Source organism: Peromyscus californicus, unplaced genomic scaffold, assembly GCF_007827085.1.
Source record: "Peromyscus californicus insignis strain IS unplaced genomic scaffold, ASM782708v3 Scaffold_10__1_contigs__length_136768540, whole genome shotgun sequence".
NCBI lineage: Eukaryota > Metazoa > Chordata > Mammalia > Rodentia > Cricetidae > Peromyscus > Peromyscus californicus.
In genome coordinates, this window is record NW_026294391.1 from 22,820,280 (window position 1) to 22,844,285 (window position 24,006).

Sequence of the window (24,006 nt, forward strand, 5' to 3'; positions counted from 1 at the left end):
CAATCCATCATTAGTAAAGTGTTGGTCTTCTGTGGTCCATGGATACAGGAGTGTTTACCAAGGTCTATTGTAAAAAGAACCAGGTCCAAGTATGCTGAGTAACATGAATCCACTGGTCTGGCTCTGAGGATCCCACTTTAGGAGTAGTCTGTGTTCTGAGATTACCCCATAGTCTCTTTTTAACAGGCCCCATCATTTTATAGCTCTTTTCATTGTGATCTTTAATTACCTTTTTAGAGGATTTGTATTGGGGAAATGTGCTCAGTAAAAAAGCTCATCAGGCTGTTTTGAGGGTCCTATGTCAGGAAGAACTAGGTCTGTGGGCCTACATGGGAGTCAGGCCAAGATTCTACTAGCAACTAGGGCAACTGGAGTCCCAGTGTCTGTTAGTGTTTGTAGAATCTAAATCTGAATAATATTCATTGTGCAACAAGGCTGAACCTCTGGGTAGGAAGAGGAGGGTGGGCATGCTGGGATCACAGACTGCTTACAATATCTCACTCCCAGGAGGATGAAAAGCTAACATGTACAAATGACCACAGGGGCGTGAACCACCTAAATACAAGAAAAACTCAGGAATCTGTGTCACAGCTTTGAAGCAAAGCTCAGTATTTGTTCCCTTCTCCAAGCTCTGTCAGCCAGTGTCTGGCCTTTATTTCTCCAGTGCCCACAGAAAAGATGAAAGTCAGACTCGTTTTTTCCTGATTGAGGTGGCATGAAGCTCCATCATTGCTAACATCCTGTTTTCAGCCTGACAATGATGCACAGTTCAAGTTGCATAACATTTTCCCTAGGAGCTGAACTTAGTCAAAACATATCATTTTGCTAACATGTACTCCAGAATATGCTTTGTATTAATTGTCAGTAGATTATGACTAAAATTAATCACATCACTGAAGGCTTTCTAAGACCACTAAATTAGCTTGTGATAATTTGTGCTTTACCTAATTCTGTGTGTAAGACACAGTTTCTGCCCTTGAGTGTGCACTTTATTCTTCAAAAGGTATTTCTTGGGCTTAACAAGGTAACACATTTGGTTTGTTTCTTTGTTGTTTTCAAGGATAACTCTAGATTTTAAGCACCATATTAATGTATTGTGAGGACTATTCCTGCCAGTGAACTAAAAAGCTGTTTGAAAATAAAGAGAAATTTGTTAATTTTTTTCTTGTTATTTTGGCTTATGTGTTAACAAGTAGAGTGTTTTCTGTTCTCATATAATAAGTTACAAGATTGTATGTCACTCAAATTTTTACTGACCTGAGACTGTTCATAAGCACAGCTGTTGAGGCATACAAAGTAATTGACATTTCTGTAGTCAGTATATTTAGATGGTAATTGCTATCACTAATTTATTTGCTTAGTAAGTAAGAAAACAGGTATGACTATATATGAAATCAACATTGACCAGACACAAACTGGTATTTTACAGTCTTTTAATGTTTTTAGGACAGGAAAAATTGTACAGATCCAATGAAATTATGTAAAGGCAGAAAACAATTTTTCCTGATGCTTCCTCAGGCAGTAAACTCTTCAACTGAATCTCCATTGGGTTTGCTTTCATTCTGTGTTGTTTCTCTCACCCAAAATAGAAAGTAGGATATGTTAGAAGAGGAAAGTACTCTGCACGAATATGGTCTGTTTCCCCTTTTCCTTTAGAGAAAGATATCATTTGTTGTCAAATAATGTATCAAACAGTTTTATAATCTACTTTTATATCAGAGTCAATATTTTGAGACATATTGTTGAATGAATACTGGAGTATCTACATAGTTGGCTTTTGAGGTTGAAATCTGTGCTGGCTAGTCATATGTCAACTTGACACACAAACTAGAGTTATCCGAAAGGAGGTAAACTCAGTTGAGAACATGCCTCCATAAGATCGGACTATAAGTCATTTTCTTAATTAGTAATTGATGGAGGAGGACCCAGTCCATTGTGGGTGGTGCTATCCCTGGGTTGGTGGTCCTGGGTTCTATAAAAAAGCAAGCTGAGCAAGCCATGAGTAGCAACCCAGTAAGCAGTGCCCCTCCATGGCCTCTGCATCACCTCCTACCTCCAGGTTCCTACCCTGTTTGAGTTCTTGCCCCAACTTCCTTCAATGCTCAACAGTGATATGGGAGTATAAGCCAAATAAACCCTTTCCTTCCCAACTTGCTTTTGGTCATGGTTTTTCATTGTAGCAATAGTAATCCTAACTAAGACAAAATCTACCTGAACTGAGTAACTCAATGTCACTTAGAGACTGTCTTAACATTGAAGGAAAACACTGATGGATATCATCTAGGATGCAGAGGCCACCTTGACCACCGCCATACAAACATACACGACATTTCTGTCTTGTCTTCTGTAGAAAATGTAACCCAGCAGCACTTTTTGAATTATTTGACTACTAGTTCAATTTATGAGAAGTAGTCTTTAAAATTGAGTTTGACACCAATGTCCTCACATTGTAGCAGTTAGACGGCATGTAAAGAAATAGATGTAGTTGTGTGCCAATAAAACTTTATTTACAAAAGAGACTCCAGCTGAATTTGACCTGCTGCCTTGGTTCTCGAAGTAGAAAGTGGTATTCCCAAGGATCCTTGGCAACATAGCATCTACTTTGTATTTTTACAAGATCATCTGACAGACTCACAGGCTCCTTCAAGCTAGAAGTGCTCTGTTCTAAACTACTCTTCAAAGTGAAGTAAGTAGTCACTTCTCAGGTAGCTCTTTGAACTAAGTATTTGATAACTCTGAGGCTTCATATTAGCTGGTTTCAACCCCGCTGCTTCTTTGTGGCCTTCAAAATCATGGGGCTCTTTATCTGAGTCAACAGTAACCTCCATTTCCTGCTCTGCTCCTTTTAGATTATTTGTTCCTTTTTTTATTCATTTAAAGATTTTCTTAATTTCCTGCTCTAGAAAATGTTGGCTATGGATACTTCTGAGTCTGGAGGAATGGGTGGGGTAGGTTATTTCATATATACATGTTTATATAAGTATTATATCCCTTCTATTGTTGGCCCATGATATATGCTACCCAAATTTGTACCTGGCATGTTTGAAACTGCATTTTCATTCCTCGAGTCAGAGCAATAGACCCTTTCATTGGAGGTCTCTGTAGCTGTAATGGAAACTCCCTTGCTTTTGAAACTCAGTGTTTGGCCACTGGCTAACTCAACAGAATTTCTTGGCTTTGTTATTGTCAGCATTGGGCCCAGGTAATCCTTTGCTGTGGGGGGAAACCTATTTACTATAAGATGCTTGATAGTATCCCTGGCCTCTTCTCATTGATGCCAATAGTGGTCCCCATTGCCAGTTACAATGTCCAAAATTGCCTTCAGACATTGTCATATGTACTCCAATGGACAAAATTGCCCCTAGCTGGTATCTACTGAATTATTAGGATGCTGGTCAATCTGTGCCTTCCTGGGTGGCCTCAGTGTAACTAGAGGCCAGGACAGGTCTTTAGTCTTCTGCATTCTCTTTTTCCCTCCACTGTGGCATACCAATTCCATGTTCCACGTGGTTAATGAAATAAGAATCTGGGGACACACAGTGAAACCTACAGTACCCCTAGCCTACTTCTCCCTCATTAACCCTGAATCCTCTCAACATTTGTTGTCTTCTCCTAGGTGTCCATCTGTCCTCCAGCCTGCTCTTCCTGTAGGTTCCCCTTCCATGTCTTTTTTCTTTACATTTTAAGTGATTTCAAGTGGAAAAATAGAGCTGAATATGTGTTATCTATGTGGCACTTTGAACCAAAACTACTTACCATAAGGTTTTCATAAAGCAATACAGAGAGAATTGGGGAAAAATACACCTACTTTGTAGTTTGGGAATCTTCTTTGTAATCAAAGCTTTCCTATTGGTTCATTTTCATTATTTGGTACATGGTATATACATACACACACACACACACACACACACACACACACACACACACACACACACACACATATATATATATATATATATATATATATGTATATGTATAAATACATCACTTGATCTCTGCAACTAATGCCCAGGGCTGGTACATCACATGTCAGGCCCAATAATGTGATTGTCCTGTGAAGAGGAGAGCTGGCAATCTGCTCAGTTTGGTGTGAGTAGTGATGAACCTCCACTATCTCCCCAGTCAGATCAAACCTAATTCATTTATTCTCCTAAGAAATACGACTGTATATTATTTAATCATCAAAATAGTCAGTTTCAACTATTGAACTTTGTTTTCTATTTGGTTATTTCCTGAATTTGTGGCATGCAGATTTGCCGTTTATTCAATTGAATGCAGTAACTGTTGCTAGAGGGAGAAAGTCCGGGTCAGTTGGAGAATTGACTGGAATGTACGCCCTGAGATAGTGCATGGAAGGAATGTAAAATTTAAAATTTCATCTGGATATTTCATCATTTCCCAGAGACATATAGCAAATAAAAAAGATTGTAACTAGCCTAGTGCTTCTGTTAGGACATACTGTGCCATAGTGCATATCAGACACCTTTCTATCTTTGCCTTTTCTGTATTCTGAGCATTGTGACTTTTTGCACAGACAGGAATGGTACATTCTGAAGGGAACCTGCACATTTCTTATCTGTTTGGCTTTTTTTTAACACTGCTTAGTACTTGTGAAATTAAACTAGGGCAAGACCAGTAGAAGACAACAGGCCATCTGTCCTAAGCAACCAGCATTTGACTATAGATGTATGAGCATGCATTGTTTAGACTAGAACTGCCCAGCTGGGGCCCCTTCCAACTGCCAGCCTGCAGAGTTTTGAGCTCATTTGAGAAAGTTGTATATGTCTGTGGTTTTAAGCCACTATATTTCAGGATAGTTTGTCATGTGATAAAGACAAACTTTAATAGAGAATCAAAACCAGGGGCACCTTTGGGTGGCTGAGTTGAATAATGCGAACTTATACCCTGGCAATCCCTTTCCTGGATGTTCGGTTTCTCTCTTAATCTTCCTTTGCAGAAGGTAACAACATTCCTGATTGTAAACAGTAACCATGAAGTCTAGAATCATCCTGCTGTTGTCAGCTGAAGGGCAACAATTTTTAAGCTATGCCACCTTCAGCAGGGAAATTGCATGAGCCTAAGTATTAATTTCCCAAGGGCATGTATTAGGAGGGATTCTGCTATTCATCAGAGTATACACATGAGGCCTTTGTTTAAAGATCAAGGCTGTGGTGCAATAAGCCCTTAGGGTCTGGGAGATAGTCCAATAACCCAGGGCCCTTTCCTGTGCACACTGGGCCAGACGGAGCCAGAATCTGCAGGGGCATTCTTTACCCCAGGGAGAGGTCAGAGCATTTCTCTGTGGAAACCATTCCTTAATCCCTTTGGTCATGGTCAAGCCAGTGTTGCAGAACCAATTAAGGCACTTAAGAACTATCAGTGAAGAAACTGACCTAGGGGGCTGCCAGGAAGTCTCTCACCCCAAAACATATCCCTTTAATCCCACTACCCTTATGTTGGCTAAGGGTAAAAAGCCAGGCATCTAGCAGCATCTGCAGAGATAAAGATAGAGTATTTTCCAGCCTAACTGTCAATCAATTACATCTTTACAGCTTCAATTTGTTTCTTTTTAAAATGGGGTACGTTAATAGAACTGTGTGATGATTGTACGAGGTGATTCATGCAGAATTCTTACTACAAGTGCCTAGAAATTAGGAAATAATAAAAAAAACTGCAAGTGTTATTAATTAAACAGTGAACACCCCCTGGAAGTCAGGCACCCCACTTGATCTTGCATAGGACTATCCTCCAAGCCAAAGTGCCACCATCTTCAGGTGTTTGGCTGGGCTTCTTGCTCAAGGTCACCACACTTTTGGGCTCAGTGATTGTTAACATTCCATCTTTGCAGGAGGGGTTGGAGACTCTCATCTGAGTACCCAGCCCCCCCAGCCCCCCCCCCCCCCCCCCCCCCCCCCCCCCCCCCCCGCTAACTAGTTGTATGTGCTTCTGCCCTAATTAGTGTATCCTCAGGGACTTTGGGAAGGGCTAGAGGATATAGGGGAAGAGACCCCATCTACAAAGCCATTGGAGAATCTAATCCCTGCTGAGTGCAGACCTTCCAGTGTGGTTGTATTAAGGCTACCCATGCTCCCGCTAGTAACCCTTCAGTCATCATCTATAATTAAATGTGGTACACTGTCTGGTTCCCTAGAGAGAACTTGGTGGAATCACCCCTTGGTCTATTGTTGGGACTCTAGAAGAAATAGTAGATCTTGTTTATGCATTCCCAAGGGAAAAAAAATTTGCAACCAAGCTCTGTGGCTACTTAGGCCTCTGTTTTCTCAAATTACACCAGGGAAACAAAGACTAGCCACAGCCTATCATTATGTCATAGATACTTTTAATTGAACCTATGTCCCCAAACCCAACTGAGCATACCCATGTATTGTCACAAGGTTTTGCAAGTTAAGATCCAGTAGTCTCAAGGGGAGGAAAATCTACTTTTATTTATTTCCTTGTCCCAAGGGAATAGTCCAAGAAGGTTTAGATAATTTAGTAAGCAAACTTCAGAAAACACACTAGCTAAAGGCACCCATAAGTTTAGACAAAACTCCTGAGGACAGAGTATGAGAAATTTTGACATTAGAAGTCATAATCACAGAGAATATTTTGTTTTTGAGATGGGGTCTTATGTAGCCCAGGCTGTCCTTGAATTTACTATGTAGCTCTGGCTGGCCTTGAACTCCTGATCTTCACTAATTCCCCTCCAAAGTGCTTGGATTACAGTCATGTATTACCATGCATAGCTTTGAGAGAATAATATTTGTAGAGTCACTTTGGTGGCCAAGCTCTTTTGTGATCCAGGAACCATTGGTAGTAAGTGGCTTTTTCCTTGGGTTCAGTAGATCAATGGATGGACAATGCTGAGATATCATAGACTAACATAAAAAGTTCTTTGTATGTCAGAAATAATGTTGGTGTCACTCATATGACCACAGTGCCTTAATCCCCATCCTTCTTCAGGAAGTATAAGCTCATACTACTGATGTTTTCACTTCTTTCAGAATTGTACCCATAGGTGTTGGATCCTGAGTAGAAGTGTGCATACTCCCTATGGAGGCAACCCAATGACTAAGAGAAAAACTGTTATTCAAAGCAGGGTTTGCCACTTGTGTTTTTGTAAAAAGACAGACAGTAAGTAATTATTCATGATTTCCAGAGCCTTAGAATCTGTATTAAAACTACTCTAGTCTGTCATTGGTTCTGGTACCAAAGCAGTTATAGGAAGGATAGGCAATACATTGGTCTATGAGCATATATGTAGTACAATAAAACTTTATTTATAACACGAGGCAATTGGTTGAAACCCTCAAGCTTTAGTTTACTGATCCCTGAGTTGACAGAAATTAAATTCATGTGTTTATAAAGGCTAAAGAGAAAATCTTTTAGGATTCTTTCATTTCTTTTGCTGTTGTTGTTTTGATTTTTGATACCTGGCATTATTCCATAGCACAGGCTGGACTAGAATTCCTATAGGCATACTTCACCATTCCTGCTTCAGGAGTTTTCCAAACAAACACAAGACAGTCTTGTTCACTCTGTTCTTGAAATGATACAACACTGTAAGTTATTAAACCAGCCTCAGTGGAATACCATCAGAGACATATTTAAGAACATAATAACTGTAGTCCAATGAAGAGCTTGTCCAGATACTAAAGAGGGAATCATTATCAGTGCAAAGCTAGTAAGGCTGTCAAAAATAGGAATACATTTCTGTCTGAATCATCCTTACATGCAAGGTGTGATGTTTTGAATATGAAATGACTCTCACGGGATCATGTGTCTCAACACTGAATCCTCATCTGATGAAGCTCTATTGGATACAACCTTTAGCCTTTAGGTGAGGCCTAGGTAAAGAGGCCACTGTGTGTCTGTCCTTTACAGTTTTAATGTAGCCTTACTTCTGCTCCAAGCTTTCTTTGCTTCCTGGGCCTCTGAGATATGAGGAGTCCCACCTACATGTTCCTGCCACCCTGAACTTTCCTATGCTTTGCCCACCAGGATGGATGAATTTTATCCTCTCAAATGTGAGCCAAAAGTTGTGTCTTGTCAAGTATTTAGTTGGTCACAGTGATAATAAAACTTATGAATACATAAAGTTACTTTCATTCAAAGCAACAACAACATCCATCTAATTTATTCTTTTTAAGAAGCATTACTATGTATTTAATATATCTCTAGTGGTTTGCCAGGCATGATGTCACACACCTGACTCTCAGCCTTCAGGAAGCTGAGGCAGGAAGATTGTGATTTCAAATTCAGCTCAGCTGTATTGTGAGGTTTATCAAAAGGAAAAGAAAGAACTTTTTGTCAGCAAACTCAATATTGAATAACATTTAATAAATATAATGTTTCAACATTAAAAATAAAAAGGGACAGTCAATTGATCAGCCATTAAGAAAGAGCACAGGTAGCTTTTGTGGGGGACCCAGGGTGGATTCCCAGGACACACACAGAGACTCACAACCACCCATAACTCCAGTTCCAGAGGATTCAACGCCTTCTTCTGACCCCCTGAGCACTAGACAGGCACATGGGCACATACATACATGTAGGCAAAACACCTGTACATGTAAAATAAAATTTTAAAAAATTAAAGAAAGATCTAAAAAGACTTACAAGAATTGAAAAATTTGATATTTTTTTTTTTTTGGTTTTTCGAGACAGGGTTTCTCTGTGTAGCTTTGGAGCCTATCCTGGAACTCACTTTGTAGACCAGGCTGGCCTCAAACTCACAGAGATCTGCCTGGCTCTGCCTCCCCAGTGCTGGGATTAAAGGCGTGCGCCACCACTCCCTGGCATCGATAATGTGTTTTATCCTACAGTTTAGTATTCCTGGATTTCAAACAGCCAAGCCTTAGGAACTATAGCTCAATAGATCTAAGGAAATAAGTGTATTCATCAAGTCTTCTCACCGGGTATACAGTAGATAGGTGGAATGTGAATACTTCCTAAAAACTTGGCTAAGTCACTTTTATGTTTCTATCCAAATTAATTAGATTGTAGTTCTTTTATTTTTGCAAAACTTGAATTGGCATTAATGCTTAAAATTTAAAATATTGGGCTCATTTTAATTGAGAATGCTGAAAGTATATTTTTCTGGCAGTTCTTAAAAATATAATTTTTAAATTGCTTAGCAACGTAATTTATCATTTGTAGATAAAAATGAAAGCTATGAATTGGACCTTTTTATGTGTAGTTTGTCTTGAAGAGTTTACTCTTAAAGCATTGCCTCACAAAGCAAGGTGCCCTTGCAGCCTAAAAGCAACATATGGACAGAGTAAATACGATCCCGATTAAGTTCCCTATTTTATATGGAATGACAATATTGCCAGACATTTTAAGTACCTGCAACTTGTCAACTCTTAATTTGTGGTTTCCCATAGGACTAAGGAACCATAGTATATTTTTCCTAACCACAGATGTGTGCCATTTTTAACCATAATAAACGTACCAAAAGTTTTTAAAGCATTATATTTTCTACTTCATTTAAAGATAAACATCTGTTTGCTTTAACATTGAAATAAAGCCTATGAATCACAGAAAAAAAAGTGACATTTTATGAACCATATGTACATACTCCAGAAATTGGCTAATTTTCAACAATTATTATGGACAGGCAATTATGTACTTGAAATTTTGCAAGCATGTATGATTCATTACCTGAGGTGCATTGAGCATTCTACATTTCAAATGTTTTATAAGGAGAGAGCTACTAGCAGATGTTTCTGATTGGAGCTTTTAGTTCCAGAAGTGTGGTCAAGATGAAAAGTAACTGAATTCAACTTGAGTATAAAAAGCAGTAGTTTTTACTATGATAAAAGATAGTGCATTTGTTGTTGTTTGTTTGCTTGTTTGTTTCTTTAACGTGTATGGGTGTTTTGTCTGCATGTGCCTCCTGTGTATGATGTCTAGTGCATGGAAGGCTAATAAAGGGCATCAAATCCCCTGGAACTGGAGAAACGGGTGGTTGTGAGCTGGGGCATGGGTACTGAGAGCAGAACTCAGGTCCTCTGGGAAAATGGCTAGTGGTCTTAACTGCTGAACCATCTCTCAAGCTCTATAACCTTTATTTTTTCTTTCTTAAATATAGGATCTCGCTATGTAGTTCGGGCTAAACTTGAACTTACTATGTAGACTAAACTTTTATAGATCCTGCTGTACTCTGCCTCCTGAGTACTGGGATTAAAGGCATGCACCACTATGCCAAATGGGAAAAGGTCATTGTATACATAACCATGCCAACAAAATAAATTTTCATCTGTTCAAATTATCAGAAAAAGAAATGCTTCAAGGATAAGTATAACTAGTTGTGAGAATTAAATCCAGGCTATATCTTAACCTTGTTGCACTATATTTCTTCTGTTTACTCTGCTGTATTTGGGTACAGTAAACTTGTCAACATAATCTCCTAGAAGAAAGATGACAATCATCATCCTTCTTTGTATAACTTAAGAAGCTAATCAGACAAAGCTCATTGGGGTGAAATTTAATTATGATTGAGAAATCTTTGTGATGTGTACCTGGCTAGAGGAAACAAATTTAGGGCGTGGTGGTTATCTATAAATCTAAATGGTTTTGGCAGGGAACCATAGTGATACTCACTTTCAAGAACACAGGTATTGGAGAGATAGTTCCGTGGTTAACAGCACTTGCTGTTCTTGCAGAGAATGCTGATTCAGTTCCCAGCACCCATATGGTGTCTCAGAACCATCCTTAACTCCAGTTCCAGGGAATCTAACACCCTTTTCTGGCCTCTGTGGGTATCAGGAACACTCATGGTGGACATACCTACATGCAAACATTGACATTCATGTAAAATAAAAATAAATAAATCTTTAAGAATATAGAGTTGGTAGATATGTTTTCTCAGATCATTAGATAATGGAGAGACTTTCCTGATACATAAGATACAACCAGTCTGAGGTTTTATGTTATCTGCTCACATGAAAACATCCCTTGTGTATACGCATATAATAGAGTATATTATGAGTATATTATATAATCATATACTCTTAGGGGACATCGTGGAAAGTACCATGCCCTCTTAGAACCTTTAAACTGTATAGTATTATTGTGGCATCATTACCATCTTTCAGTGCAAAGTATGTTTGACAGTACGCTGTATCCTCATTTTTGGTCCCATGTTTTTATTTCAGGGAGAGACTAAGTCTGCATTAAAATAGTTTAAATATATGAGCTATCTAATGTTAACCTAGTTATTGAATCTGCATGCAAATAGAATTGCCTCCAGCTCTTCTTTCCCCCACCCCCTGTTTTCCTCAAATTAATGTGAAGACTAGGCCATGTATTTGGGGCCAGAAATCATTGTCCATTACTGGCCTGTTTTGGTGATGGTGCAGTGTTCCTTAATGTTGGTAGTGTTCTAAGTACAAGGAAAGTACCTGATGCTATGCAAACATATTCCAAGTATGTACTTTAAATCAAGCATGTATTCTTGGGATGTGTTTCTCCATCTTCTGACTTTAGTTTTTCTCTGCTGTACATATAAAAATAGTATCTGCAATACTCTCACTAATGGGTTAATAAACAAACTTATATGTAGATAGGTAGCTGCAAAAATTGTTTTGGTTCTTGTGCTTATTAACTAAGAGTTCTAATTCTTGATATGCAATGTTAGAGGCATTTATTGTACACTTATTATGTGCCAGCTATATTGTGGTGTTAGATAGGATGCACCTGCCCTCAAGGAGCTCACAGCCTGCAAAGAGAAAGAGACACAAAACATCTCTAGTATAATTCAAGATATGTAGGTGCTATATTGAGGTCAAGGAACTTTTTGCAAATCACCAAGTTCCACACCTGCTTCATTTACAACCAACCCAAGGAGTTGGTTCTGCTTTTTTGCAGCAGGCACTAGTTGTAGATTTGGAGATCAGTTAGGGTGTGCTGCCTTTTTAAAGTCCTCATTTTTTATAAAGTTATTTTTTAAACAAATATTATATTTGTTTATGAGTGTATGTTCATGCATGTGTGTGTGTGTAGGTCTTAGTACAACTAAAGAAATTGGTTCTTTCTTTCCACCACAAAAGTCCTAGAAATTTAACTCAGGTCATTAGACTTGTCAGCAAGTGCCTTTACCTGCTGAGCCATCTTGCTGGACACAAAGGTGCTTTTATGGTGTGCAACACTCTACTATAACTTTATTTCATCACCAACATAAGTGTTGATGAACATAAGCCTCTGCTCTACTACATCTCTAATCTGCCCTCCAATCCAAGTACTAGCCATACCCAACCTTGCCCAGTTTCTGAGATCAGAGGAGATCAGGGTTGTGTGGCCATAGTGTCCAAGTCTATCCTATTCCCCTACCAAGATGCTTTGGCTAGCATTCAAAATCCTGTTCTACCGAGGGGGGCGGCTAGTATGCAGATTCTAGCTGCTTCAGAGCAATCACCCCCTCTTGCTCTCACTTTCTCTATTGTGTTGTGCTTAGTGCTAGTTCTGCACTATCACAGGTTCCGCTCAAGTCTTTAACAGTCAGCTTTAACATCATGATTTTCTTGTCTTAGTTACCAACCTTGCAGGTCTAACTGGCACAAAGCCATTGGGTATGTCTATTCAGAGGAACCAATGGACTTGCTTAAATGTGCATCTTGATACAGATGTCTTTGCTTGGTTGGGGTTCCAAATGAAAACACTTTATTCTCTCATGATCTAGTTTTCAGAAACACTGTTCATTTTCTCTAATTTTTTTTCCTTTATAAAATGGAAAAATATGGCAGAGATCAGGATCACAGCCCATCTCAATTTCAGTCAGAGTCATGGGCATCTTCAAATTCAAAGAATAATAATACATTGCATCTTGTTTCATCTCCTTCTACAGTGGCTAGTGGAGTGCACAAGGCATTTCAGGGGCCAAATGTCAGTAGGAAAGTTATAACAGTCCTCGAAATCCTTTGTATCTAGCAGTTGGTGTCTCGGCTAGTGGTTGGTCAAATATCAGCAACAGCAGTGGCCTTGCCAATGCTCATCCATTCTGTGCTTGGAGATTTATGCCACTTTGGGGCCTCCTCAAGGAATAATGAGGTTTGGGATTCAGAGAGCTGAGTTCTGTCTTTGCTGTCCCAGGCCCTTCTTCCAGGAGGAGGAAGTATTTACCAACTAGGGCTAAGAGAATACATCTTTCCTGGAATTGGTACCCAGAGAGGTACCTGACATGTGTCTGATTCTCAAAAGGAGCCCCATCAGTCAGCATACAGACACTGTACAGAGAACTGTAATATTTTGCACTAGCAGACTGATCTCAGAAGAAAAGGCCAAAGGCGCTTTCCCTATACCAACTCTGATGGACTTTTGAGAACTGACAACGTTTTGGATTTAGATGAACAAACTAATCCCATGCTGAGCCTGAAAGGTCACACAGCTGGTAGAGAAAAAATGTGCAACTTCAAAGCCAAGCTTTTTTTTTTCTTCAGGGAGAGAAAGGGGGGTTCAAAGGGGTGAGCATTGGAGCTATGACTGTTCTGAGATTTTGGAGCTGTGACTGTTCTTAGTTTTTGGTAGGGCATAGCAGTGGATTGAACCTAGAAGATGAATAAAATGGAAGAAGAGCAGGCTGGGACTTTGGAGTGATGCGAAACATGCATGCCAGCAGTGTTAGAATGTTAACTGAATGCTAGTTGGGATGTGTGTGTGTGTTCATTAGTTTTCTCATTGCTGTGACCCTCCCAAGATGGAAAGAAGTTAAAAGATGAAGGATTTACTTTGGCTTATAGTGTTTGGGAATACAATCTATGATAGTGGGGAAGTTCTGGCCATGGGGGAATAAGGCAACTGGTCCAGTCAGGAAGCAGAGAGAAAGGAATGCTAATTCCTCTTTTCCTTTTGATGCAGTCCAGTTCCCCAGCCCATGGAATGGTGTCACTCTGATTTAGGACACATCTTCTTACTTCAATTAACCTGAAAGTACAAAATCCCTCATAGGCATATCCAGAGGTTTATCTCCTAGGTGATTCTAGAGCTTACCAATATTAACCATCACAGAGGGGATGACAAGTGGGTACCAGAGAGATGACAGGATTGTAAAAGGTCAGCATGTGCAGAATTCACTGAAACACTGAAAATCTGCAGACACTTTGACCAACAAGGAAGCAATCAGAGCAATTAAAACACAAATAAATGAATAATATCATTAAATCCATGTAGTATACAATTTTTGTTTCATAATTAATTCAAAAATTAAGATGATCTTTTTGTAGGCAACTATTCATTAAAAGACTTTTCTGTTAATGTTCATCTGTTAGCTAAATATCTTTCTAACTGCAAAAAAAGCCCACCAAATGAAAATTATCATCACTGCCATTCTCCAGAAATATTGGGCAATATGGAGTTGTCAATCAAGAACCCAGAGGGAAATCACATGTATCTTCTTAGGAAAAATACAGCTAGGTTTAAGAGGAATGCATAAGTTCTAGGAGTGTGTTATGCCATATTTTAAGTATACGTTTTGTGGGAATTTGTTTAGGAAATGGGTTTAAGGAAAATCAAATACACTCTCTTGGACTACATAGATCACATAATATAAAGAAACTGTCATGACCAAATCTGCTTTTGAGCTTAATGACTACACAAGTGCTTTGCAAGAGTCACTTACAACCTCAACTCAGATCATGTCAGCAGCAGATCTGTGGGCTTGAAGAACGAAAGTCAATCATGATAGCTGGTTAAAGTAGTTTTTCATGGTTTTATTTCTTTTCTGCTATTGTGTCATGGGTGTCAGCTTATAACTTCACAACAAAGATCTCCTGACTCTGTGTGTGTATGCCTGTATGTGTGCGTGTGAGTGTGAGTGTGCATGTGTGTGTGTGTGTGTGTGTGTGTGTGTGTGTGTGTGTGTGGTGTTCTGAGTCATCATATGTATGTGACTACCTGAGTACATGCATATGCATTTGGAGGCCAGAGAACAATATTGAATATCATCCTCAGGAACAGCATTCACTTCATTCAAGATAGGTTCTGCTATCGAGCTGGAGGATCTCACCCGTATCCTCCAGTCTCTGCCTCCCTCCATTTGTTCCAAGAGTGTATTCCAACTTTCCTTGGTATTACTCTTCTTGACCAACTGCAGCTTTATAGTGTTTCATGTGCTTCTCTGATCAAACTTTCTGATTGTGGCACACAGGGACCCAGTTCCCAGATTGCTAAGTATGTCACAGTGTACAGCACAGGGTTATTGGTTACACAGTGTTGAGTGTGCTATGAAAGTTATTAGTTTCAAAACAAACATCCCACAAGGTTTGTTTTTTTTCCAGTAATAGAGCATATGACATTTCAATACTCAACAGTTTTTAGACATGCTGTGTTATTTGTATGTACATTTAGTTACAACAAAAGGTCTGTAAATATTGATGAAGAATAAAGATAAAAAGTAGACTTCTAGGAGAAAGGAGGGTGAAAGCATCTGTGAGAAGTGAATGTTGGTTTCCATTTGAGGGGGAAATTGTTTGGCAAAGAGGATAAAGTGAATATTTTGGCTGTAGTAGACTAACTGGGGCTGAGAAAGAAAGCCAGTTCTGTTCTGAAGGGTCTTTGGAAACCCTGCAGGCTTTAGCTGAGATACATATGTGACAGATTGTATCTCATTAAGTCAACCACTGTCCAGTGTCTCCTACCTTCATAATACCACCTCCCCCAAAGCACTGGGAACTGAAGTAGATATGATCTCACATATACTCAACAAGTGCTATCTCATTGAACTATCTTCCCAGCCACCCTATACCTTAGTAAGACAAGGTCTACACAGTCTCTCTTCTCTGAATTGCTTGCATTTTATAGTTTCAAGAACGTTTCTTTGCTAATACTGTCTTGGCTTGTTGACTTTTTTTTTTTTTTTTTTGCAAATGTAAGGGTTCCTAATGTTCACGTTCACATTGAAATCCAGTGGACTCTAAACCTTCTTGGCCAGTGTGTGTTTCTTTACCTTTTCAAGTCATGTAACACTGCCATCACGGTCAAGCTGAGCAGCAATTCTGACTGTCAACTTGCTGCCTCAAGCACTGGAGCCCATTTTCAGGTGCAGCCAAGCCACAGTCTGCAGGCTACATGTGACTCGGGGTAGCTATGAATGCAGCCCAATACAAAATCATAAACTTGTGGAACATTATTACATATTTTAAATCTTTATATGTGTGTGTATGTGAATGTGTGTGTGTAATCATTCATTTGTATGAGAGTAGGTATTGGCATACAACAACATATGTGCGGAGGCCAATGATCATATTAGTTTAGTTTATTAGTCTTTACTTTCTAGTTTATTTGAGAGAGGGCCCCTTGTCTTTTCCCACTGTATATAAAGGCCTAACCTGGCTTTAAACATTCCAGGGATTCTTTTGTCTGTGCCTCTCCTTTCCTCACGGGGGCTCTGGGATTACAGATGTATGCTACCATGTCCAGCTTTAAGCAGATTCTGGGATTTGAACTCAGATACTCACCCTTCAGCAGCCAACACTTTACCTACTGAGCCATTGCCCCAAACACAAAACATCTTTAGATTTTTTTCTTTGTGACCTGATCACTCAGTTCTCAATATGCACTTTGTAGATGACAATGTGCTATAACCCTGAAAGGTCAGACATAACTGCTAGGGCATGGTGTTTACTCCTCTACAGTGTAAAGTTCTTCCAGAGCTTCAGGGCTCTAGCTCTCAGCTTAGATGGGTCATGGGAGATTGGTTCTCAAGTTACTTTTTGTTTGGATCTGTGAAACAACTAGATTTGTCGCTCTGATATTTCAAGTTCTATCATCGTCCTGTTCTGTGGCCAGGTCTGTTATTCATGAAGACTTCCCTTTCCAAGCATCTTGCTTCACTGTCAAGTCATGAAACAGTATCTAAGAAATGTATTAGTTTAGGAAATGAACTAAAACACGGATCAGAAGGAAAGGATGCAGGGGAGGGAAGCATAAAGAAGAGTGGTCTTAAAATGCTTTCATTTTTTCCTCTATGGCCAAATTTCAGATTCTGTTCTAATCCAAGTAGAATGCAATTTGATGAGTGATGCTGTAGAAAAGGTCAAAGTTGTTTTCCCAAGCTATTATTATTGTTGCTATCTTTGTTACCAACATACGCCATTTACTAAGTATTTGTTATTTTACAGGCACTCTGCTGTTTTATGAGACAGGCATTAGTGTCCCTACTTACAGTTCAGGAAACTGAGGCACAGAGCAGTTCAGTGGCATGAGGTCACACAGCTGGTAAGTGACAGCTCCAAGATTTGAACTCTCTCTGACTCTTACCCTTAAGCTTTTAATTCTTTATTCCATTTGCTTTGGCTGGTTGGCTTTTAGGACTCTTCCACACACTATCCGATGACCTTTCTTGTCTTCCAACAATGGAGTGAGCAGGCCTTGATTCAAGGAGATTTTAAATAATGTCCCCTTTCTGGTGTTTTGATGGGTTTTGAAATTAAAAATAAATATGTCACAGACCTTCAGAACTAAGTCTGGAAGTCCACACAGAATTGCTTTCTGTCCTTACCATATAAAGAGAAAAAAGACTAAATAAATAGAAAGAAAGTAATTAGTTACCAAAGAAGTGATATTGCCTCTGGATTTTGGCAAATCTATATCTTTTATAATGAATTTCCAATATAGTAAAGCATAAAGTTTCTCTACCTAAAGCAAGCATTCATGAACTGTGTTCCAGGCCACTTACTTTTAAATAGTATCTACTACAGTTTAGGTACAACACGGCATACACACACACACACACACACACACACACACACACACACACACACTCTTTCTCATCTCTCTCTCTCTCTCTCTCTCTCTCTCTCTCTCTCTCTCTCTCTCTCTCTCCACACACACACACACACAGGAGTATTTATTTTATTTTTTCTTTTATTGAAAATAGTTTTTTTTCACACAGCATATTCTGATTACAGTTTCCCCTCCCTCTACTCCTCCAAGTTCCTCCCACCTTCCCTGCCATCCAGATCCACACCTTTTCTGTCTCTCTTTAGAAAACAAACAGGCATCTAAAAACCAAGAATAAAGTAACATAAGGTAAAACAAAAACAAACAAATTGGAATAGGACAAAGCAACCAGACAAAAAGAGCCAAAGAAAAAGTGTAAGAAATGCATATAGATGCATGGACATACATTCACACACATAGGAGTCCTATAAAAATATAAAACTAGAAGCCATAATATATACACAAAGAACCTGAAAGGTTAAAAAAAAGTACCCTGACTTAACATTATGAGACAAAGAACTCCCAAAGATGTCATTGATTTCAATTTCTATTGGCCATCTACTACTGGATGTATAGCCTACCCTGAAGAGTGATTTGTTTCCCCAGTGAGACTCCCTGGAAGAAAACTGTTTCATTTGCAAGTGGTTATCATTGGGAGGTAGCTTCTGGGTTAGGGATGCAAGCATGTGTCCACTTCTCCTTTCAGCTCTAAAATCCCATCTGGTGCAGACCTATGCAGGCCCTGTGCAGGATACTACAGTCTCTGTGAGTTTATATGCGTACCAGGAATTTAGGTATAGGCAGGCTAAATGGGCTCCAACTTGACAGGAAAGAGCAGAAAATTCAAGTTCAGGCATCATAAACTATAACAGTGCCCTTGATAGGGTCATCAATGGATGCTAGTTGACTAGGAAGTCAAAGGGCTGGGTATGTATTTCAATTGGTATAGTGCTTGTCCAGCATGCATGAAGCCCTGGGGTTTGGTACTCAGCACCACATAAACCAGGCACTCTAGTATATATCTATATCCTAGGCCTGGAATGGTGGAGGTAGAAAGATCTGAAGTTTAAGGCCATCCTGAGCTGCATAGCTAGTTTGAGGCCAGTCTAAGATATGAGGTTTTTAAATGGGATCTGGTTGTAGCAACTTTCTCTGCTACACACCAGAAATAGAGACTGGCAAAGCTCTACCAAGCTGAGGAAATATTTGGGCAAATATCTGAGGCATGAGGACAGAAAGAAATTACTCATAGAGCTGTACCAGGTCAATCTGGTAGGGGTCTCTGTACTTGAAGAATTATGGTTAATAGGAAGGTAAGTGTCAGGTTGTAGAGGGACACAGAGCCAAAACAGAGCAAGCTGGTTTTCATATAATAGGAATGATAAATCCCTTTACACATATTAACTCATTTCCTTATAGTGAAGCTATGTATCATTATAACCAACTGCATTATATTATAGACTGGAAAACCAAATACAAACTTTCCTAGACCACACAGCTAATAGAAGTTAGAGTTGAGATTTGGATCAAGGAAGTCTGGGTCCAGAGCCTATTGTTTTACTTGCTATTTATTGGTAGTGCGGTGGTATTTCCATTCTAAGTGAGCTAGGGAACCATGAATGGCAACATTAGGAAGAAAAGTTGAGTGAGGAATGATAGGCAGTTTAGATCACCTTCTCTGTTTGTGTTAGAGCTATGGAAAGATGGCATCAGAGACAATGAGTAAGCTTGAGGAGAGACAGATCAATGAAACAGGTATGAGATTTGGAAGTGGGAGCTCAGGGTTCAAATTCTGACTTTGTGTATTAATGGTTGTGCAGTGACCTTAGACTAGAGAATTAACCCATGTGTTTTCCTTTCCTCATTCACAAGAGCTTGAGGGAATGCTGCAGACTCTGCCAAAAAGATTCATTTGGGGCCCTGCTGACTAGGAGGTGCCAACAGGCATCCATCTGTCTGGACCCAGCAAGCCTGTGGGAAATCTGGGTCTGGTGCTCAGGAAAGAGGTCAAGGTTATAAATGCCCAGGGATGTGAGTGGAATCTGTTGCTAAGTTGGAGAGGAGGTTGGATGGATGTCCAGAGGGGAAGAGGAGCAAAGAGAGAAGGCTGATCAAAGAAACAATAAAACCATCTGCCTGCTCCCAGAAAGTGTTCAGCATTGATAATGAGACTGCCAGGAGCTTATTGCAGTTTTTAGGTCCATTGTATCATACTTAATACATTTTGTGATCTGTGAAGTTGTCACTGACCTTCTATAGGAGTGAAAAACACATCAGTGTCTTTTACCTGCACCTGGTTCATCACAGGTCACAGTGGTGAGCCCTAATGATGCCTATTTACTGGTTTTCTACATTTGTTATTCCTTTGGATCAAATGAGTGTAGTGTCAAGATCTCAACAGTAGGCTCATTCTTCCTTAAGTTCATATGCAAAGCCTAAAAGCAGGTTTCCCTTCATTCCCCATGTTCCTAAGTCATTTTCACTTGTAAGGAACATTGTATGTTTCCAGAAAAATTACAGTGCTATTATTTCCCATTTTATTCATGCATTTAGTCACTTAATTTTAATTGGAATTCTAAAGCAAAGTACATTACTGATGTTAAGAGCAACTGCCCAAAATAGGAGTCCCCATGGAACTGGATCAGGCCTTCTGGATCAGTGAGACAGTTGATTAGCTTGAACTATTTAGGAGGCCCCCAGGCAGTGGGACCAGGACCTGTCCTTAGTGCATGAGCTGGCTTTCTGGAACCTAGGGCCTATGCTGAGACATTTTGCTCAGCCTTGGTGTAGGGAGGAGTGGACTGGACCTGCCTCAACTGAATCTACCAGGCCCAGCTGAATCCCCAGGGGAGACCTTGTCTTGAAGGAGATGGGAATGGGGGAGGGTTGGGGGGGAAGGCTAGGGGGTGGGAGGAGGTAGGACAGGGGAATCCATGGCTGATATGTAAAATTAAATTAATTATAAAATAAAAAAAGAATTCCCACACATGTGCATCTACACACACAAAGACACACACAGACACAGACACACAGAAACACACACACATACACACAGTAGAGGGAGAAAGAGAGAGAGGGGGACAGACAGAAACAGAGAAAAAAATGAAATAGTTTGCATTTGTACTTTATTTATTTATTTATTTATTTATTTATTTATTTATTTATTTATTTATATTTTTATTGCTGTGAAATCTCTTAGCACACATCATCTTGTCTGCCTAGGCTGTTTACTTTTGCCTGAAGGCTCACCTCAGCAGGTGATGCCATTAAAGAAATCACAAATGCAATCCCAAGGAGCCTTGCAAAAACAATGTAGGTCCTTGTTGAAGGCCTTGAAGAGGTATGGATATGTGTGATGTGTGTGTGTGTTTGGCAGGAGAGGTGTATGTGTGTCATGTTCTATTGTCAAAATTTTCACAGATTCTCATTAAATACACTATCATCAATTCCCATTCATTCCAGTAAATGTTGAAAATTCTCCTTGCTTCTCCTCTCCTCTCCTCTCCTCTCCTCTCTCCTCCCTCTCCTCTTCTTCTCTGTCCCCTTCTCTCTCTCTTTCTTCTACCCTGTCCTTCTTCTTGATCAGCTATATACCCTAGAGTGCATTAGTTTATCATTTGATATTTCATTTTCATCTTCTCTGCCTTCTCTCTGACATCCCAACTTGTGAGGCTTGTCAAAACCAAACACTGTTCCTTATTATCCATCCTCATTAGGAAGTGGAGGAGGAGGACACTTTATACTTTGTCCTTGTCACCAAGTTATTGATTTCCTAATGCTAATTATTAAATTAGAACTGAACTTCTTTCAATAAATCACGTACAGTGGATTCTTGGCAAAAGAGCATGCATTTATCTTTTTCTGATTTTGTGTGAATTTACTGACCTTTGTAGACTGGGGGAGCTGACTTCCTATGGAGTCTCTTTCTGGCTTTTAAACAAATATATTCATTTACAGTAAACACAACTATATATTTATACATATATATGTATATACATACATACATACATACACACACACACACACACACGTGTGTGTGTGTGTGTGTGTGTGTGTGTGTGTGTGTGTGTGTGTGGTTTTTTGTCTTTAGTAGATTCCAAAATGCTGAATGTGTCTGAGTAGTCATCTACCCATTCTGGTAGAGTGTAGTGGAGAGGTCAAGTAATTCTGTATCAGAAGTTCTTCTCTGACCGACTACTTCCCCAGCTCACACAAGATGGGGGAATAGTAATTGAAATTCCTTTAAAAAGATGTTCTTGATATTTCATGTGAAGAGTTAAGCCTGGTTAAAATAAGTAGCAAAGATGTCGGATATCTTCCCAGTGGATAGCTAGTGAGCCAATGGAAGTTGCATGGGTGGACTCATTTGTGAGTGTGGGGATAGAGTGTATGCAAGGAGGTGGTCCCCAATAGTATGTGAGCAGAAGAGGTGGACATATTCCAGTGGTCTGCTTATGAATGCCTTTATGCTTGCCTTTCTATTCTACCTTATATTGGTTTGAGAAAGCATTCCCTTTTCCCCCCTACTTCTTTGTCATCAGTTGTAGGAAGGCCCAGTAAGTTTCCCAAATAAATTAGACTCAGGTGATGGTAGCAGTAGGCTTCTCTGTGCTCATGATCAAAGCTAATGATGGTAAATCTTGAACAACTGGGAAAGCTACAGGATTCTCCATGCACCTGAGTTTTGTTAGCCTTTGCCAGCTCCCTAGGTGCTAAGTCTACATTTTGTGACACAGATATATGGTTTGTGGTGTAGTCAGATACTTGGAAAATTGACAGCAAATCCCTCACTTATTCAGCCAATTTAGCTCTACCATGCTAATTGTATACTTTATTGAACACTAAATCTATTCCCATTTATAAAACACTGTCACTCTTTCTAGCCTTTCAGAATATAGCAATCTATGGTATGTTTAAAGCTTAGAAATTTGACAAAGAGTTGTCATGTAACTTTCTCTCTGAATTTATAAAAACTATTAGCTAAAGGCTGAATATACACTTCACTGGTAGAAAGCTTGCATAGTAAGCACAAAACCCTCCATTTAATTCCTTATACTAGAAAACAAAAATGAACTCTTCCAAATACCTTAATAAGCTGCTTTATGAACAAGAAATTATTAAGGAAAAGGAAATACCTTTACTACGTCTCTTAAGCTTTGAGTATAATTTGCCTTTGGAATATATTTCCCTTTTAAAAATTTTAAAAATCTGAACTCTTGAAAGTATATGAGTAACTCCCACCATTATAAAATTTGAAGCCAATTGTAGAAAAACAAACCAGTAAACAGATATTTGCTATGCTCTTAGAATGAGAACAGTGATGGTGAAAGTTATGAGTGAAATATCATTATGATTGACCAAGAATAAGTAGTAAGTCTTTTTTTAGATAATAAAGTTTTACAAGCAACAAAACAAACTGAGATTACTTTGTGAGAATGTAAGTGAAGGAAGTTAGGAAAAGGTATAGACACAGTCCTTGGCCTAAATTCAGACTCATCTTGCACTGAGCATACATTCCTGCTGAAACCTTGCAAGGGTATATCCTTAATTTCTTTGATTAGATTGCCATGTCAATAAAATTTGCAGATTTATCCCCACTATAGATAACTGCTGTGTGACTGATTAAAAATATTACATATGTTCCTTTGTTATTGTTCTATTGCTGTGCTGAGATACCATGAACAAGGCAACTTACAAAAGGAAGCATTTAACTGGAGATTTACTTACAGTTCCCTAGCACTAGTCTGTGATCATCATGATGGGGAGATGACAGCAAGCAGGTGGGCATGCTGCTGAAACAGCAGCTAAGAGTTTATATCCTAATCCACAAGCAGAGAGACTGGGAATGCTGTGGGCTTTTGAAACCTCAAAGCCCACCTGCAGTGACAGGTCTCCTCCAACAAGGCCACACCTCCTAATCCCTTACAAACAGTTCCACTAACTGGGGACCAAGTGTTCAAACATATGAACCTATGGGGACCATTCTCATTCAAACCAATATACCATGTATTCCTTTATTCATACTTCCTCCCTTTTACAAACTTAGAATTCCTTACAAATGTTCCATAGCCTGCCACTTAATTCTGACAAAATTGGCATGTGTATTTTTTCCAGTTGTCTTGATTTGCTTCTTTGTTTGTCGAGAAAGGGAACCAGTTTCATGGTATTCCACGCCCCCCCCTTGTTTAGAGAATTTTTGTTCAAATAATTAAAATCTTAGGGATTAAAATAGTTGCATTCATTATTTCTGTGAATAATATAATATCCCCTTCTTCTAGAAAAGAATCT

The 24,006-nt window shown here is 39.3% G+C and overlaps 1 protein-coding gene across 8 annotated transcripts in view; it reads left to right on the forward strand.

Annotated features, from left to right (window-relative positions):
• Frmpd4 (FERM and PDZ domain containing 4) overlaps positions 1-24,006 on the forward strand; it is a 931,047-nt gene that overhangs the window by 511,359 nt on the left and 395,682 nt on the right. For 4 of the 8 annotated variants that reach the window (XM_052714395.1, XM_052714566.1, XM_052714478.1 and 1 more), the window contains one exon: positions 17,118-17,214. The exons of the other annotated variants lie outside the window; for them this stretch is intronic. In XM_052714395.1, coding sequence (XP_052570355.1) covers positions 17,198-17,214 — 17 coding nt within the window. In that variant the 5' untranslated portion in view covers positions 17,118-17,197. The remainder of the gene's footprint in view (positions 1-17,117; positions 17,215-24,006) is intronic. 8 annotated transcript variants of the gene reach the window in all.